The sequence below is a fragment of the Balaenoptera ricei genome, chromosome 11 (assembly GCF_028023285.1).
Source record: "Balaenoptera ricei isolate mBalRic1 chromosome 11, mBalRic1.hap2, whole genome shotgun sequence".
Taxonomy (NCBI): Eukaryota; Metazoa; Chordata; class Mammalia; order Artiodactyla; family Balaenopteridae; genus Balaenoptera; species Balaenoptera ricei.
The window spans coordinates 69,567,195-69,583,983 of record NC_082649.1 but is presented as its reverse complement, the minus strand read 5'-3'; the positions used below and the strand labels follow the sequence as shown (position 1 = coordinate 69,583,983).

The following is a 16,789-nucleotide window of genomic DNA, read 5'->3' as shown; positions in this document are numbered from 1 at the left end:
CACGTATCAGGGGTAAGCCCAGGAAGCCCTGGCCTACCCCTGGGAGAAGGCTTTCTTCCTCTTTCTCCTTGGCCATCAGGAGATTCCTAACGACTGGTGATGGCACACAACACCAGAACAGTCCTACCTCTCATGGCCATGAGGTCTCAATTTTAAGGTCAGGGGATCCTCCTGCTGGGGAGAGCATCTGACCAAAGAAGAGGTCAGGTAGGTTCCTGAGAAGATACCTGTAGTCAAGAAGGCGTTCCATGAGGCGGGTGACCGAGGTTACAAAGGAAATGCCGGTCTCGCGCCATGTTTCCTGTTCAACTTTCTCCAGCAGGCTATTGGTGGAAGCAAACACAATGCACAATGCATGAGCCTTCCTTGGGCACCAGAGTAAGGTCCCAGAGCCCGTGGGGCCTGTGATGGATCTGGAGACGGCAGACTTACCACACTGCAGTCTTACCTGGGGTAGGGCCCAAACAGCTGGGTTCTACTCCATGCAGCAGAAAGCAAAGACAAAGCAATTACTGAACTGGCCAGCAACCAATGAACACGTCTTCCATTCTCCATTGCAAGTTCCGAACTGAGGGAGTGGTTTCAAAGCCCCAGACCCTTTAGGTGTACACACTGTGAGATCTGTTCTGAAGAAGCGGCGGAGTAAGAGTCCACTGAGGGATAGACCTGGCTTTGCCAATTGGCTGGCTGCCTCTATCACTGCTTAGAACCATCCTCAGCAAACATACTAACCAACGTTTTCATGTAAACCAAGGGAAAGATTCCAACCAGTCTTGAGGGCCCAGTGTGAAGGACAGTGAGTCCAGGAGTTACACTGTCATCTTCACTGTCATGGGATACTCCCATGTAAAATGTGCCAGAGCCAAGAGCTAAATGCCCAGGTGCTTTTCTCACTTGCCAGCCCATGCTCCTGTCACCTCCAGGTAGCCTCTGACTTCTCCAAAGAGCCTGGTTTCTGAGATCCTCTGCCTTTTCACAGATCTCTCCTAGGGGATGATGACCTGGATGGACTCTTTCTGTTTGCTCTAGTGATTATCTCAGGTCCAGGTCTCACTCCTGATCCCTTTGCACACTGTCCCTAGCTCCCTAAGGTCATGAAAGTCACCTAGCGTGGAAGGCTCAGCCAGGGACCCAGCACTGGGAACTCACACCCACAGCCTGACTGCTATTAACACTGCAATGATGACAACTGTCTTCCTTGCACACAGCATCTAACTTGAGCCGAGGCTTCTGGGAAAGTGAGGGTTTCCATGTGACCCATGTTACTAAAGCGAGAAGGTAGGACCATTGTCTTTCACCTCTGAGCTGTGTGGAAAAAGCCACTGTGTTCACATTTCCCAAACTCCGTTCTACTGAGCTCTGCTGTCCTGGAGGACAGAGAGAGGTGTTCTGTGAGCAAAAAAGCATGGAAGATGCTGATCACTACACCTTCCTTTTAGAGATTTTTCACATCTTTCTAAATATTAAAGGTTTTGAGAAGTCCTATAATACAGAGGCCTGTTCGATTTTATTTAACTGAGTCTTTTCTAAACTGATTAGCCCATGATCCACTCCCACCCCCCCCCAGCATACCTACAAACATCTTCCCCAAACACAAATTGGGACATGCGGCTCCATGGTTATCAGTGGCTTTCAGTTCTCAGACGTGAACACTGTTTATGTAACACTGTTTGCTCAGGTAATTATTAATAGCAAGTTATTTTTGTGCTTTTTCCTTCATAGTAAAATCATCAGTTAGTGGCTTAGGAACAGATTTCTCTTCCTTATTTCCACAATTAGAAACATCTTCAGCTAAAAGAGAAATACTAAAGGATGGATTCATTTTCACAAATTAAAATTACTTAAATTTCAAATGAATTCACATTTTATTGCATGACTCATCAAGGAACAAAGTAGGCAGGGTGTAGCGGAAAGATTTCCCCCTCTTGAAACTGGAATATCTGGGCTGTACCCCCAGAGCTGCTTCTTACTGGCCATGCAACTGAGGCCATGCTACCACTTCTCTGAGCTCAGTGTCATCACCTCTACTCATCAGGATAATATCTGCCTTGCCCACCTCACAGGTGTGTTGTGAGGATTAAATCAGATATGTCAACAAATTTTGTACACTGTAAAGTTCTAAGCAAATGTACAGTATTATTATTAGAAAATATATTACAGGCTTATCTTAAAAATGTCACTAAAATAAAGAAAATCTCAAAGCTAGAAATAATGAGTGAGATAGGAGAGGGCTCTAGAGCTGTAAATGTCTTAAAATTTTGTTTTTTAGAAAGATAAAATACCCAACTTTACTATCTTTCTGGGAGGACCACGGCTCTCCTGAGTCCCTCCTTTGGGCTTAGCCCTGTGGCTAGTCCTGTAAGGTCTCTTGGCCTCCATCAACTCAAGACAGAAGCCACAACTGGTGGACTTGGGACCCTTGACGTCAGTCAGTACAACCAACCTGTTTCACAAATGGAAACTGGTTTGGAAGGGGGTATAATTTGTTCAAGTCACAAAACTCATGGCAGTGTTTTTCAAGCTGATTGTACAATCTTACAAAGCAGAGATTTAATTCCCTCCCTCCCCCCACCCCGAAATGTCAGCCTTGAGCCCTCATTGAGTCCCCATGAACTGTTAGCCCAACTAGATACAGTACATAGTATGAAGATATATGATGATCCTTTTCCTATCAGCAAATCCAGGAGCTCAGAGTTATCACCTGTCCCTACATCTTAGGCAACTATGGCAATCCCTGAGACAGCTTGCTGTCATGATGTCACTTTCTTGTTGACAGAAGGTGAGCACTGCTACCACCAGGAACAACCCTGGTCTCTCCTGATACCCACCCTCTGAAGCCTGCCCAGTGCAGGTTGCACCGCTACCCATCATTAGCCCACTTCACCCCCTCCCCCAACGTGAGGTGCTTGGGGCTGAAGCAGCTTACAGCAGGCCGAAGAGCTCCCTGTAGCTCTCATCGCCTTTCCCTTCTGACACCATGCTGTCCAGCTTGTCAATCAGCTCGGCCTCCACCTAGAGGGAAGCAGAGATTTTGTAAACCCGAACTGACCTCAGAGGAAGGATGGGAAATCCAGCCCCTGTGATAGGTGAGGATGGTGGGGAACTGCTTCCTGATTTTTTCCTTGCACCAAATAAATCCTAGAGAAGGCAGGATCTCATCTACAGCACTGAGAAACCACCCTGCCTCCCCAATCAGGAAGGGCTCCCACTCTAGTGGTTTAAATGAGTTGGAACTTACACATCCGTCTCAGATACTCTTTTCCCTAGGGGCAAAAGGCAAGGACTCTCTGGTGAGAGAAGTATTTCGGATCCAAAAGAGGCCTTTGTCAAGTGTTTTTCTTTCTTAAAAAATGTTCATTCAAAGGAATTTGTATGTATAAAATACATTTGGTTAGAACTTTACCCTCTATCAGCCAGTCGCAAAGAAAGCTTGCTTTGGGGGGCTGGTCCTCACTTTAATGGCTGGCATTAATCTGGGCTGAGGGAGATGTGTTTCCTTCAAAGAGTCCCCTTCAGGATAAAAGGCTCTATTCTTTGTCCTCACAGGACCTAAAGCCCTTGGAGCTGCTGCCCCTGCTGCTGCCTCGTCACTTGGGCCCCCTGCACTTGTTATTGGATTCTTAAACCATACGGAGCAATACTGCATTCATTCCTACCCCACTAATCTGCAAGGCATTCAACAGTGTTAAGCCACTTCTCTAACAGGCCTCAATGCATATACTCTGAGGTGAGAAATTAGTTGTAAGTGATGTGAGATAAAAATCTTTTAAACTGTTCATTAGCCTTTAAAATGTGGTATTGTGCAATTATTTATACAGATTTTTATATAAACAAAAGTGGCATGGCTGCATTTAATAATGAGCTATAACAAAAGCACTTTCTCACTCCACACAGGGCCAGAGTCCTAAGATGGTGAAGTATTAAAAAAATAATTGAATTAGGAAATTCATCAAAGGCAGTTACGGTTTCTGAAACCCTATCAGCAGAAAATGAGAATGGATGAATATATGGCCCTTTTATAGTGGTCTGGTATGGCCAGGATGGAGACTGTTGTACATTTATGTTTGGCCTAATCAGTCAGCTGCTTGAATATACTTTCCAGAGGAAATACAAAGTCTGAGATCAGGGGTCCTTAGGGATCGAGGCCATCTGCCTTTCTCCGTGTGGAGAAAAGGCACCAGCAGGGACTTGCCTGGGGTCATGTAAAGTCAGGTTGGGATCTCTCATCACACACGCAGGTACAGGTTGTGCTTTCCAGAACAGGGCAAAGGTGGGGAAGGGACCTGGAGCAGCAGAGAGTACAACAGTGCAAATGTGGGTGCAGCAGTTCCCTGGAGTTCTCAAAATGGGTCCCTGGGCCAACAGCATCAAGTCACCAGAAATCTTGTTAGAAATACAAATTCTCAGGCTCCACTGGATTAAAAACTCAGGGGTTGGGGGGCAGCAATCTGTGTTTTAATAAGCCCTCCGGGTTGTTATGATGCTTATTCAAGTGTTAGAACTTCTGTATTAGGCAAAGGAGCTGGTGATGGAAGGATTCAGGGACATTACTTCCTCACTCCCTGCAGTGCTGATAAAGGAAGAAGTTACTAAGAAAAATTGAGAAATCCAAAACAGGACACTGAAGATCAATGTATGCAAAATCAATGTCTCTAAGTTAAACAAAATGCTAAGTTCTTCAGATACATCATGTCGTAACTGGTAATACTGATGATTTCAGGTCTGCGGAGTTACTTTTATTTTATAAAACCAATATTCCTGAAGTGACACCTTGTTATTCATTCAACAAACATTTGTCCTCTGACATAACCAGCTGCCTACTTCTGTACAAAATATTTACCTAAGCCTAAACTTCTGCATTTGTGAAATGGTAATGGTGGTTAACATTCCTCTTCAGTGTCACTGTGCCCTAGCTCTTGGGAAGTGCTCAATGTATGTTAGTTTTGATTTTCATCTTCATGAACCCACCATGTCTCAGGCATGGGTTCTAAGAAATAAAAGCACAAGAAATGGTCCTGGTCCCAATAACTCATCATCTGGTAGAGGAGGCAGGGATAACAGCTGACACAGCTCAGCACGCGCAGTGCTTGGATGGGGCACACACAGAAAGTGGCTTGGGGTCTGAGTAGTCTACAGACAACAGAGGTTGTTGGAGAGACATAGTGCTGTAAAAACTTAAGAAATGTTTTTGCTCTTTGACCCATCAATTACAGGTGAGAGATTTACCTAAGAAAGTAACTTAAAATGGATATGTTTTTTGTAATACTAACAGCAAAAATTTGGAATGAACCTAAGTTCCTAAAACTATGAGACTGGGAATTCCCTGGTGGTCCAGTGGTTAGGAGTTGGCAGACTTGGTGCTTTCAGTGCCATGGGCCCCGCTTTGATCCCTGGTTGGGGAACTAATATCCCTCAAGCTGCAGGGCACGGCCAAAAAACAAACAAACAAAAAAACCAAAAGCCCCACAAAACCTAGGAGTCTGATTAAATACACTGTGGTCCAAGCTATGCAGTGGAATACCACGTAGCCTCTAAACTCACAGTGTGGTGCAGAGGAGCATTAACTGACATGAAGGATAGTGATGACAAGGTGCTACTAAAAAAGGGAGATTAAAACCCAGTATACACAATGGTTCCAAAAAAACCAATGTACACAATGATTCCATTTTTTAACTTAAAAAACTCTATGCATTGGGAAAAAAAGTCTGAAAAAGACGTGTCCAGCCCCTCTCCCCCACAAGTTAGTAACAGTACAATTATGAGTTAAATCTTTTCACTATAGCTTATTTGCATTTTTTATTTTTCTACATTAAATAAGTACTGTTTTTATAATTAGAAGAAGTATTTATAGTAGGTGGTAAGAAGTAGGGGAGGAGTTAATAGAGCCAAAGCTGTGGAAAGCACAACTAGAACCAAGACCAAAAAGTCAATCGGGGGCTTCCCTGGTGGCGCAGTGGTTGAGAGTCTGCCTGCCAATGCAGGGGACACGGGTTCGAGCCCTGGTCTGGGAAGATCCCACATGCTGCGGAGCAACTGGGCCCGTGAGCCACAATTACTGAGGCTGCGTGTCTGGAGCCTGTGCTCCGCAACAAGAGAGGCTGCGATAGTGAGAGGCCCGCGCACCACGATGAAGAGAGGCCCCTGCTTGCCACAACTAGAGAAAGCCCTTGCACAGAAACGAAGACCCAACACAGCCATAAATAAATAAAATTAAAAAAAAAAAAGTCAATTGGATTTTAATGATTAGAAGGTTATTCGAGAGAGCAATGTCAACAAAAGTGGGTGCACAATATACATTAGACTGAACTGATAGGAGGGTGGGAAGTGGAAATGTGGGGATGAAAAGAGTAGACTACTCTTTTAAAATATGTAATGGCAAAGGGAAGCAGCAGCAAGATTTTTTTAACCAGGGACAACGAGGTTTACATGGCTTGCTGGATATCAGTTATTCATGACAGTCTTATTGGAGGAAAGAATGCTACCCATCAGCTGAGTCTTGAAGTGTGAGCCAAATGAGCTCCAACTTAGCCTTCCACAAAGCTAACCTTCCTTATTCAGTGTTAGTGATGGTTAAGTACAGCCCAGCTCTTCTTTTAGTAAACCCAGGTGACCCATGGTGCAGTTCCACAATGTCATCTACTTCTTGGTAACCAGGTTCTCTCATCAGGCAGTTGTGCATTTTGCACAATTAGAAGGCATATGTTGTGGCAACATAGAAAAGCAACAGTTCTTTTCTGTTTGAAGTTATTATTTCCTGAAGTTCTGAAGGCAAAAGAGCTGCACACTCTAAAAATGGATTCTTATCTTAAATACTATTTACTCAAGATAGAGAGCATCTATGAAAAACCTAGAACTAGCATCATACTTCAGTGAAACACTGAATGCTCTCTCCTAAGATTAAGAACAAGGCAAGGATGTCTACTTTTATCACTCTTATTTAACATCAGACCAGAGGCCCTAGCCAGTGCAATGAGGCAAGAAAAAGAAATAAGAGGCTTACAGATTAGAAAGGAAGAAATAAAACTGTGTCTTTTCACAAGTGATAGGATTATCTAAATATAAAATCACAAGGAATCTACAAAAAAGCTTCTAGAACTAATAAGTGAGTTTAGCAAGGGTGGAGGATACAATGTTAATGTACAAAGCAATTGTATTTCTACATAATAGCAACAAACTGAAAATTAAAAATTTTAAATCAGAATAATTTATAATAGCACTAAAGAAAACAGAAAATATTTACATATAAATCTAACAACATGTGCAAGATCTGTATGCTGAAACTACAAAACATTAATGAAAGACATCAAAGAACACCTACATAAATGGAGAGATATACTGTCTTCAAGGACTAGAAGTATTCATTAAGTACTATTAAGATATCAATTTTCCCAATTTGATCTATAGATTACAATGCAATCCCAATCAAAATCCCAGCAGGAATTTTTATAGATACTGACATGCTGATTCTAAGATTGATAAGAAAAGGAATTGGAATAGCTAATACAATATTGAAAAAAAAAGAACAAAGTCGGAGGATTCACACAACCTAATTTTAAGACTATAAAGCTACAATAAAGACTATGTGGTATGGTGACAGATTAGACATATAGATCAATGGAAAGACTAGTGAGTCCAGGAAGAGAACCACATGCATATGGTCAACTGATTTTCAACAAAGAATACAGTCTTTTCAACAAAATGTGCTGGACATCCACATGTAAAAAGGAAAAATAAAAAGCCTTGACCCATACTTCACACCTATACAAACATTACCTCAAAACAGATCATAGATCTAAATGTAAAATTATAAAACTTCTAGAAGAAACAAAAGAGAAAAATTTTACGGTCCCGGGTTAGGCAAAGAGTTCTCAGATATGATCCCAAAAGCACGATCCATACAAGAAAAATAATGATCAATTGGACAGCAAAAAAATTAAAAACTTTTGTTCTGTGAAAGACATCGTTTAGTAAATGAAAAGACAAGCTTAGAGAAAATATTGGTAAACCATATATTCAACAAAGGACTTACGTTCAGAATATATAAAGAACCCTAAAAACTCAACAATAAGAAAACAAACAGCCTAATTAAAAATGAACACAAGTTTTGAATAAAATCATTTCACCAAAGAAGATACAAAGATGGCAAATAAGCACATTAAAAGATGTTCGGCATCATTAGTCATTAGGGAAGTGAAAATTAAAACCACAGTGATATACAACTACACACCTATTAGAATGGCTAAAATAAACAAAGAGATAATATCAAATTCTGATGAGTATGTGGATCAACTGGAACTTTCATATGCTACTGTAGGGATTTCAAAATGGTATAGTCACTTTGGAAAACAGTTTGATAGCTTATAAAGTTAAATATACATTTACCACAATACCCAACAATCCTACTCCTAGGTATTTACCTAAGAAAAATGAAAGTTTATATTCATACAAAAACTGTAAAGAAAAGTTTTTCAGAAGCTTTATTCATAATCACCAGAAAGTGTAAATAACCCAAATGTCTTTCAAATGGTGAATGAATAAACTGCAATGGCATACTACTCAGCAATAGAAAAACTGATACATTTAACAAAATGGATGAATCTCTCAAAGGCATTATGTTAAGTGAAAGAAGTCAGTCTCAAAAGGCTACAGTCTACATGATTCCCTTTACATGACATTCTGGAAAAGGCACACTTATAGTGAAGGAGAATAGATCAATGGCTGCCATGGGTTAAAGGGAAGGGAAGGGTTTGACTACAAAGGGGCAGCAAGATGGAATTTTTAGGAATTAAAAAAATCTTGACTGTGGTAGTGGTTACATAACTTTATGTGTTTACCAAAATTTACAGAGTAGGAAATCCCAAAGACTGAATTTTACTCTCTGTAAATTTAAAAATAAATAAAAATTTAAAAATTCCTGTTTGCCTGGTCTGTTCCTCACTGCTACAGTCACTCACTCTGCGAGCACTGGTTCATCCCAGAATCACAGGGTTGGGAGGGAGCTTAGTGGGGAACTGGTTATAGTCCCCAAGCCAAAGTAGGAATTTCTCCTCGAGGCCTACAGGGAGCTTCTGTTTGAGAACCACCAGCAAAGAGGAAATCCCCATCTCTGAAAGCAGGCCAGCTTACAGCAAATAACTTGTTGCTAGCAAATTATTTCTTTTGTTAGCTAAAATTCGCTTTTCTACCACTGTTTTCTACCTATTGTTCCTAATCCTATTCCCTGGAGCTCTAGATAAAAGGGCAGGGGCCATCTCCTCCACCTTAGGGGTGGCAGAAGAACTGCAGAGAGGGACAACCTGAAGTCACTCAGTCAGAAGCCAAGGGCTTACACCTCATGGACCCACCCCTCTGTGCAGGAGTCTGTGAAATTCTAGGCTATGAGAAGTCATCTGGTCTGGGCTCTAGCCTTAGAAATGCCCAGACCACACAAACTGGGGAACCTCCAGAGAGAAGAGACAACACTCCCAGGACCTCCTCCTGAATGAAGCTGGGAGGTTACAGTCTCAGTCATTCTCTCCTTGATCAGAAAGTTCCTTTCACATGATGTTCAATTCCTTTCCTCTGATTCTTTTCTGGCCTCTAACTTCATGAAGAAAATCCACAAATCAATTCTGGCCAGTAAGTAAAGGAAACCCTAGAACAGGACTCAAGATGGCCAAGTTACAGCCTACTTCCACTGGAACTACAGCCAGGCATCTGGATCACGTGCCTGGGCAAAAGGGGTCCATTCCAGGGGAGAGCACCCTTAACACTGCCAGGTGTTGTCTTACCTGTTTGAAGTTGCCATTTTTCCTTTGCTCCCAGTCCATCATGTCATGAAAGATGGGAATCATGATATTCCGCACTTCTGGCTGTGGGACCAGTGTCACACCCAGAAAAGGACCAATCATTCCCGGAATAAAGTGGATCTTATGTTCACCTGAACAACAAAACCCAACAGATATTAGTTTATGCTTGCTTTGCTCCTTCCATAGAAGCTTCCCAAGTGGGGCCACAACACATGATTTGATCTTCACTGGAAGCATCTGAGAGCATAGCAAGCTCTCTCCCCTATAGATTTCTGAGATACCCGCTTCGTTTGGCTTTTTAGAGTTCATGGATTAAACTGGCCCAGTACAGTTAAAACAAACGTTCAACAGGCACAAATTCTTTCCAAAGAATTTACTGGGAGGTTCTACAAACTATCTGAAAATCATTCTGAGGTCAAGGAACAGAGTTCACTACTCTAGACAGAATAGGATTTCTGAGTACACTGTAATAGTTTCAGATAATCTGTTCATAGTGTTTATTTAGCAAGGAAAATTCATCTATTTCTACTTAAACACAATGCACTATCCCTGGGGTTTCTGCCTCTAGCCCAGAGGCATTTAAGTGATAAGGATGTTCAGTCCCAGGTCCAGCCACTAGTGATCTGAAATCCATAGGCCTCTTCATTGCCTGTGCTCAAGTGTGCCCAAGAGCCCCCTCCTGAGTTAGCAGGAGCCTCCTGCACAGCCCTACCCTGACAGACTGGCTGAGAGACTCTCTGTGCACCCTCCAACCCCCACCCCTTGTCTTCACACTGCATTTTTTTTTTCACACTGCATTTTTGATGGTAGCATTACATTTATTCAGACCAGCTTGGCTGATCCCTCATTTTTCTTAATGAGGCCTTTCCATGGGAAGTGTGTGGTGACTCTCCCTGTGACTAGCTTGTCATTTGGGCATGTTCCCAGAAGCCAGGGCCAGTCTTGAAGACCGTGGGAGAACTTTTCCTTGTAATGGTAAAGCGAGTGAACCATCTTCCAGAGCTCTGCTTTCAGTACTTCAGAGACTAAGGAGACAAACTGTGGGCCTGTGCAGTGACTGTTATGGTCAAGTAAAATCAGTTCTTGAGAACTAGAAAATGTCATTTCCACCCAAAACAATGAGGCAGGAATGGCTTTATCAGGCAAATTTGACATGTTTTTTGATTTCTTCCATGTTAAAAGCCTATTTAAAGAGCAACTGTTAGCTCTGAGGCAGATTCTGCATATTCCAATCTTGGTATTTGGTACAGTTGCTAGTCTCATGTGTTCCTGGGAATTTCAGAGTCATCTTTGGGGTTAAAATCTATACCTGGACCATGCTGGATGCAGGGAGTAAGAGTACTGAAGCTAGAAAGCTGGTTTGGGGAAACGCATCCCCACTCATGGACGGAAGGCCCTAGTGCTGGCAGGAATGCCTTGCACCTTGCCTGCTGCCTCTAGAGTTGTGACTGGGATGGTTAACGGAGAACTATAAGATTTTATGGCCATCATTTCTAAGACTTCAGAGCCATGAGCTTAGTTGAAAGCAGCCTTCACTAGGAAGAAGAGCAGCAGCTTCTCTCTAGCATCCTGACAGGCCACTAAGAAGCTTACAGTATCAGAGGATGGCCCACCTAGTCACCAGGGCAATCCAAGCATTCTACCAAAAACTGACAATTTGAGATCCAAACCAGCGGATATTAGAGAAGCTGTAAAGAGAAGCTGTCGAAAGAAAGGAGATGAAAATCAATCTCACCTAGAGGCTGCAATTCCTTTCTTACACGCAATTGGCAGCAGGAACCTCGTCTGGATGCCTGAATACCAGAGACCCAAGAAGTGTTTCAATCTTTATTAAAATGAATAGCTGCCCTTGCTCATGTGCTGACTATCTCCAAGATCTATGCTTGTGGGCCTGTATCATCTGGACTGGGACATGAAGAGCACAGAGGATCTTATAGTCTTAGAGCCTCGTCTTCTTCTTTTCCTTTTGACTTTGGTTCTCAAAAAAGGAATTGTGCATATGTATTACTGGGGTCTTATTTCTCAGCTTAACTCTCCCTGCCAAGGGCTTTGTGCACATGTGCTACACTATACCATCCATCTGAGGTGTTATGTTAAAGATATGTAAAGATCTCTTGGGTCTGAATTAACATTCACAAAACCTGGGGGACGTAATTAGTCTTGTCACTTTTTATTTGGCTATGCAGTATGTGTAAGGGAAAAATATGGAGAAAAGACCTACCCAAATTCTGCCACATGCTGAACAGTTCATAAGCCATCATCACACGCATGTCCCCATACCTGGGAATAGAACACATGAACCAGCTATTAGTGGGAGAAGGTTCAGGAAGACGGGGCTACAAACCCCAGGAGGCCAGTACTTCAGCACTGTTTCTAAAGCTTCCCAAAATACTAAGTCTTTTGGCTCTCAACTGAATTCTTATACTTGGCTCCTTGGGAGGCTACCTCAGTGAGAACCATGTGGACTTCTTAAGGAGCCCCTTATGGAAACATAACCCCATCTGGGCACATGGTAGGAAGATGAATAAGAGACATATGTCTTACTTATCTAGAATTTTCTTCCTCTTGGTGGAAGTAATGATTTCTAGTTGAAGGCTTGGCTGATTTATGAACAGAACTGCCAGGCTAAAATAGGAATTCCACACCTAGAGAGAGAGAGAGAGAGAAAGAGGAAATATGTGAAAGCCTGAGTCCTTAACCTTGCAAGGAGAGATTCTAAATATATGCATGTAGCACAGAATTCATTTTACAATGTTAAGATCTTGATTTTTTTTAAAATATCTTTTCAAACGGGACTTTTTCCCCCCCTTTCTTGACTTCCCTGAAACCAGTAGTGTTGATTCTGGACTAGAAAACAAACTCATGGATGTCTGGCTCCCAACACCTCCAATAGGGGTCTTCTAGGTCATACTCTAATTACTATCAAGCTTGGAAACTGATACTATGAACATATTAAGAAAGCCCCAACCACTTAGCAGACACCTAGCTGAACCCTTCTCAAATTCCTGACCTGCAAACTTGTGAGCAAAATAAAATGGTTGTTTTAAGTAAAACAAAAACAAAACAGTGAGCTTGGTTTCTGGCTTTCTAGGGTTATTACAAAGACAGTGATGGATTTTAGGAGCTCCTACCTTAAAGTCGAAGTCTGTCTCTGTGAAATTCTTGTGCAGTGCAGAAGACAGGTACTGGACTGTAGTGACTATAATACTGTAGTAAGGGAACAAGGTGTTGGCAGAGTTAAAAGACTAACGATGGCATCCTATAGCTTAGCATCAACGGTCTATGGCCCGTGTGCAAACTTCTTGAGTACAACTAGCTCTCGTGTAAGGTGTGACTTTAAAGGAGAGAGAGAGATGGCACAAACCCCACAAAAAACCCAGCTTGGAGAAATGCCCCACCAGTCGGTTCTAGACCTAGCTCTGCCATTACCTGGCCTTGGCACGACTTCTCTCTGGGCCCCAGTTTCCCTGCCTATAAAAGGAGGGGAGTGAGGTTTAATGGTTCTTCAAGGTTTCTTCCAGTTCAAAGAGTGATTCTAGTATTTTGGGGACCTTGGATAATGAACATATATTATGACCACCAGAGGACTTAGAGTAGCATTCTATTATTTTACTTGATAATAGGGGTTTATAGTTATTAAACCTCTACTTTTATCATATACTATTATTTTCATGTATAAGTCATTTGATTTCAGCCTTTGATCTAGAATATCACTTTCAATTTTCACCTGGGCACATTTAAAGGGCAATGGGAGGCTGATTTGTTAGAACCGAGGGCACAGGTCAAGGGAGGGAGAAAGTGAAGTGGGACAGGCAGGTAAGGGTTTGATTACAGAGGGTGCTGGATGCCTGGCAAAGGAGCTTGTATCTAACAATGGCCACCGAAGCCTTGGTGCAGAAGAGGGCAAGGCAAAAACGGTGCCTTAGAGAGACTAGTCACCAGCAAACAAATCTGAAAAGTAAAAGCTTTGAAAGAAGAGGCTGCTCCTGCAGAATGGGCTGGAGAGCCTGAAGTGCCCCGACTAGAGCTAAGAGAAGCAAGAGGGGGTCAAATGGAAAATCCACTATTTAAGGAAATATCTGTGCAACTCTGTTTAAAACCCTTCCTCTGTTCTGTATTAAATGTTTGCAGTTTTGAAAAAAGAAAAAAGAGTGCTATAAAAGGTACAAAGTAGAAAGACCATGCTGACACCTTGGTAATATATCTAACAAATAATTTCACCGCACTGCATAATGTCAACATAAAAGGCAGATCAGAGGGAGCGGGCAGTAGACTAGAGAGTGGAGGCCAAGTGGCCTTCTCCCACAAGCAAGCACCTTACCACCCACATTACTTGTCTGGTTTGTCAGTTAGAAGCACAGGGTAGAAGTATGAATGGGGCAGACAATTTGGGGTCAGCCTTAGAGTGAATTCTGTGGCCAGCGTTAGAAGTGGTCAGAGAGAGCCTCACAGCCAGGTCTCAGGTGGGTAATTAGCACTAGTTGTGGGAGGCAAGCAGTGTCTGGCAGACAACACAAATCAAATCAAGAGGAGGCCTTGGGATACTGCCTGAAACTACAGAGCAACAGAGGCCAATGAACAGGCCCTCCTCAAGGAGGAGCCCTTCTCTGGGTATTATATTTCTCATTCTTAAAAGTTCCTTTTCTATCCTTACCATGACATCATCTGCCAGGCACTTAGATTCCAGTTTTAAACTGTCTTTGACTATTTCTTCTCCTTGAACTTTGGTAAATGGCCAAGTCCTGCTGATTGTGCCTCCAAACATTTTCACATTTGCCCTCTCCTCTCTGTCCCCATGGCTTCGACCTTGATTTCTGACTTGCTTCTTCTCACACATATACACACTCTCCTTAGTCTGGGAACAGTTCTGTGGATGCTGGTGCAGGGCCCTTCCACACTCACTTGCTTGTGAGAAGTCTCATCACCATCCAGTCCCGAGGAAAGACACTCATCTTCATCAGGTTCCGGAACACACAGAAAATCTTCAGCAGGAATTCCTGGTCCGAGAGGAAAATCTGATGTGAGACACCACACCTCTACCACTGCAGCATACATTTCCTCAACAGGGCTCTCCTGACCTCTAGACCATGAGAATGGATGGAACCAGTAGGTGAGACTCTGGTTCCCTTTGTGAGCTGCTTTTCTCTTAGAGGGCTGCATGAGAGTGAGGTCTGGGCACTTTCACAGGCCAGTCCAAAACTGGATAGAAGAGATGCACTATAGCCACTCAGCCCAGTGCCTAACAACCAAAGCACAGGGGGTCCAGCAGAAATGGTATCCACCAGAGTCCATCGTTCTCAGTCTTTGGGGCATGACTCCTGAGCACTTGACTATAAGAACTTGCTTTCCTGGATGTTAAGAACGCATTGACAAGAGAAGCACTTTAGGGATAGCAGAGTAAGTACCTCCAAAAATGTGCTCCTCCATGAAAGCAATGAGAACAGTCACAAAGACTGGTTAATGAAAGGCTTGCAACAATAAGAAGTGTTATTTAAGAAAAATGGTTGAATCTCAGTAGGAAAAGTGAGCTTTATTGTGTTTTAACTTTCCCCATTCCCATCCCCTCTCTCTCCTTATCTTCAACATATCCTTGAAAATAAGCAGCTGTAGAACCATGGTAGTAGTAAAAACCAGCACCCTAGCAGTCACTAGAAGGGACAAAATGGTTTTGGAGCTCCCCAAAAAGTGCCATCCCAAGAGAATTGTTACTGTTTGATCTGTTTGGTAGCAACCTGGGAAAGCCCCATTCAGAGGGCTTAATTGACCGGACTCAGAGTTCACTAAGTGAGAAAAGCCTTATCCCTAGTGCAGTTGTTGAAAAAATCAGCCATAATAATTTAACATCCCAGCTTCATGAAGCAATCATATCAGTTGGGACAAACAAGAGAGTGGCCAAAACACTTAAAAGAAAAATCTGGGTAATGAGACATACACTTGGGGCTTTGAAAAGCTCTGACATATTCCTAGGAATCTAGAAGGCCACATATGTGTACAGGGCTGTACACATCCCCAGGAAAGACCTAAGAAGCCTAATCTGTCGCCTCTGGCTGACTTTGAGGCTCTATGCAAGCAAGAAGTGAAGGCTAAGGCAGCAAAGTAAACTGCTGAAGCACTGAAGGTGAGCCCCAACCCCACACAGAGACACTTAGCAAAGTGGAAGACTCATTGATTTAAAGTGTTTAAGGAAATCTCTGTCTAGTTATTAAGCTAATCATTATGCTAACTGAATGAAAACTTCAGGGGCTGCACACAACAAAAAATGCAGACATTAAAGAATTAGTCCAGGAAAGTCACTAAACAAACAAATATCAGCAACAAAAGTGAAACAACAACAAACCCTGGGGATGTGGGCAGGGGGAAGGGAATCTGATTTCCAGACTTGCTACATTATTTAAATTGTCCAGTTTTCAACAAAGAAATTATAAGATGTGAAATGAAACAGGAAATTATGGAAACATACATAAGATAGATATAAAACAAATAGCAAAATGGCAGGTGTAAATCCTCTTATTGGTAATTACAACAAATGTAAATGGGTTAAGCATTCCAATCAAAAGGCAGAGACAGGAAGAATGGATTAAAAAATAAACATGATCCAATTGTATGTTATCTACAAGATACATAAATACTTTAGATTCAAAGACACAAATATATTGAATGTAAAAGGATAGACAAATACATACAATGAAAATAGTACCCAAAAGAAAACTGGTGTGGCTATGTTAACATCAAACAATATAGACTTTAACAAAAATTGTTAATAGAGATTAAAAAGAACATTTTATAGTGATAAAGGAGTCAGTTGGTATGGAAGACATAATTATAAATATAAATGCACTTAAAAGAGAGCCTCAAAATACAGGAAGCAAAACCTAACAAAACTGAAAGGAAAAACAGACAATTCAACAATGACAGTTGGAGACTTTAATGTACCATTTTCAATAATGTATAGAACAACTAAATAGAAGATCAGCAAGGAAAAAGAAATCTTGAATGGGACT

General features: G+C 42.1%; 1 protein-coding gene across 6 annotated transcripts in view; it reads right to left on the bottom strand.

Annotated features, from left to right (window-relative positions):
• DOCK3 (dedicator of cytokinesis 3) overlaps positions 1 to 16,789 on the bottom strand; it is a 384,123-nt gene that overhangs the window by 38,786 nt on the left and 328,548 nt on the right. For 5 of the 6 annotated variants that reach the window (XM_059939761.1, XM_059939763.1, XM_059939762.1 and 2 more), the window contains 7 exons: positions 14,691 to 14,785; positions 12,920 to 12,995; positions 12,333 to 12,433; positions 12,010 to 12,068; positions 9,771 to 9,919; positions 2,927 to 3,012; positions 228 to 323 (listed from right to left, as the gene is read on the bottom strand). In XM_059939761.1, coding sequence (XP_059795744.1) covers positions 228 to 323; positions 2,927 to 3,012; positions 9,771 to 9,919; positions 12,010 to 12,068; positions 12,333 to 12,433; positions 12,920 to 12,995; positions 14,691 to 14,785 — 662 coding nt within the window. The remainder of the gene's footprint in view (positions 1 to 227; positions 324 to 2,926; positions 3,013 to 9,770; positions 9,920 to 12,009; positions 12,069 to 12,332; positions 12,434 to 12,919; positions 12,996 to 14,690; positions 14,786 to 16,789) is intronic. The other variant, XM_059939764.1, reaches the window with a different exon arrangement.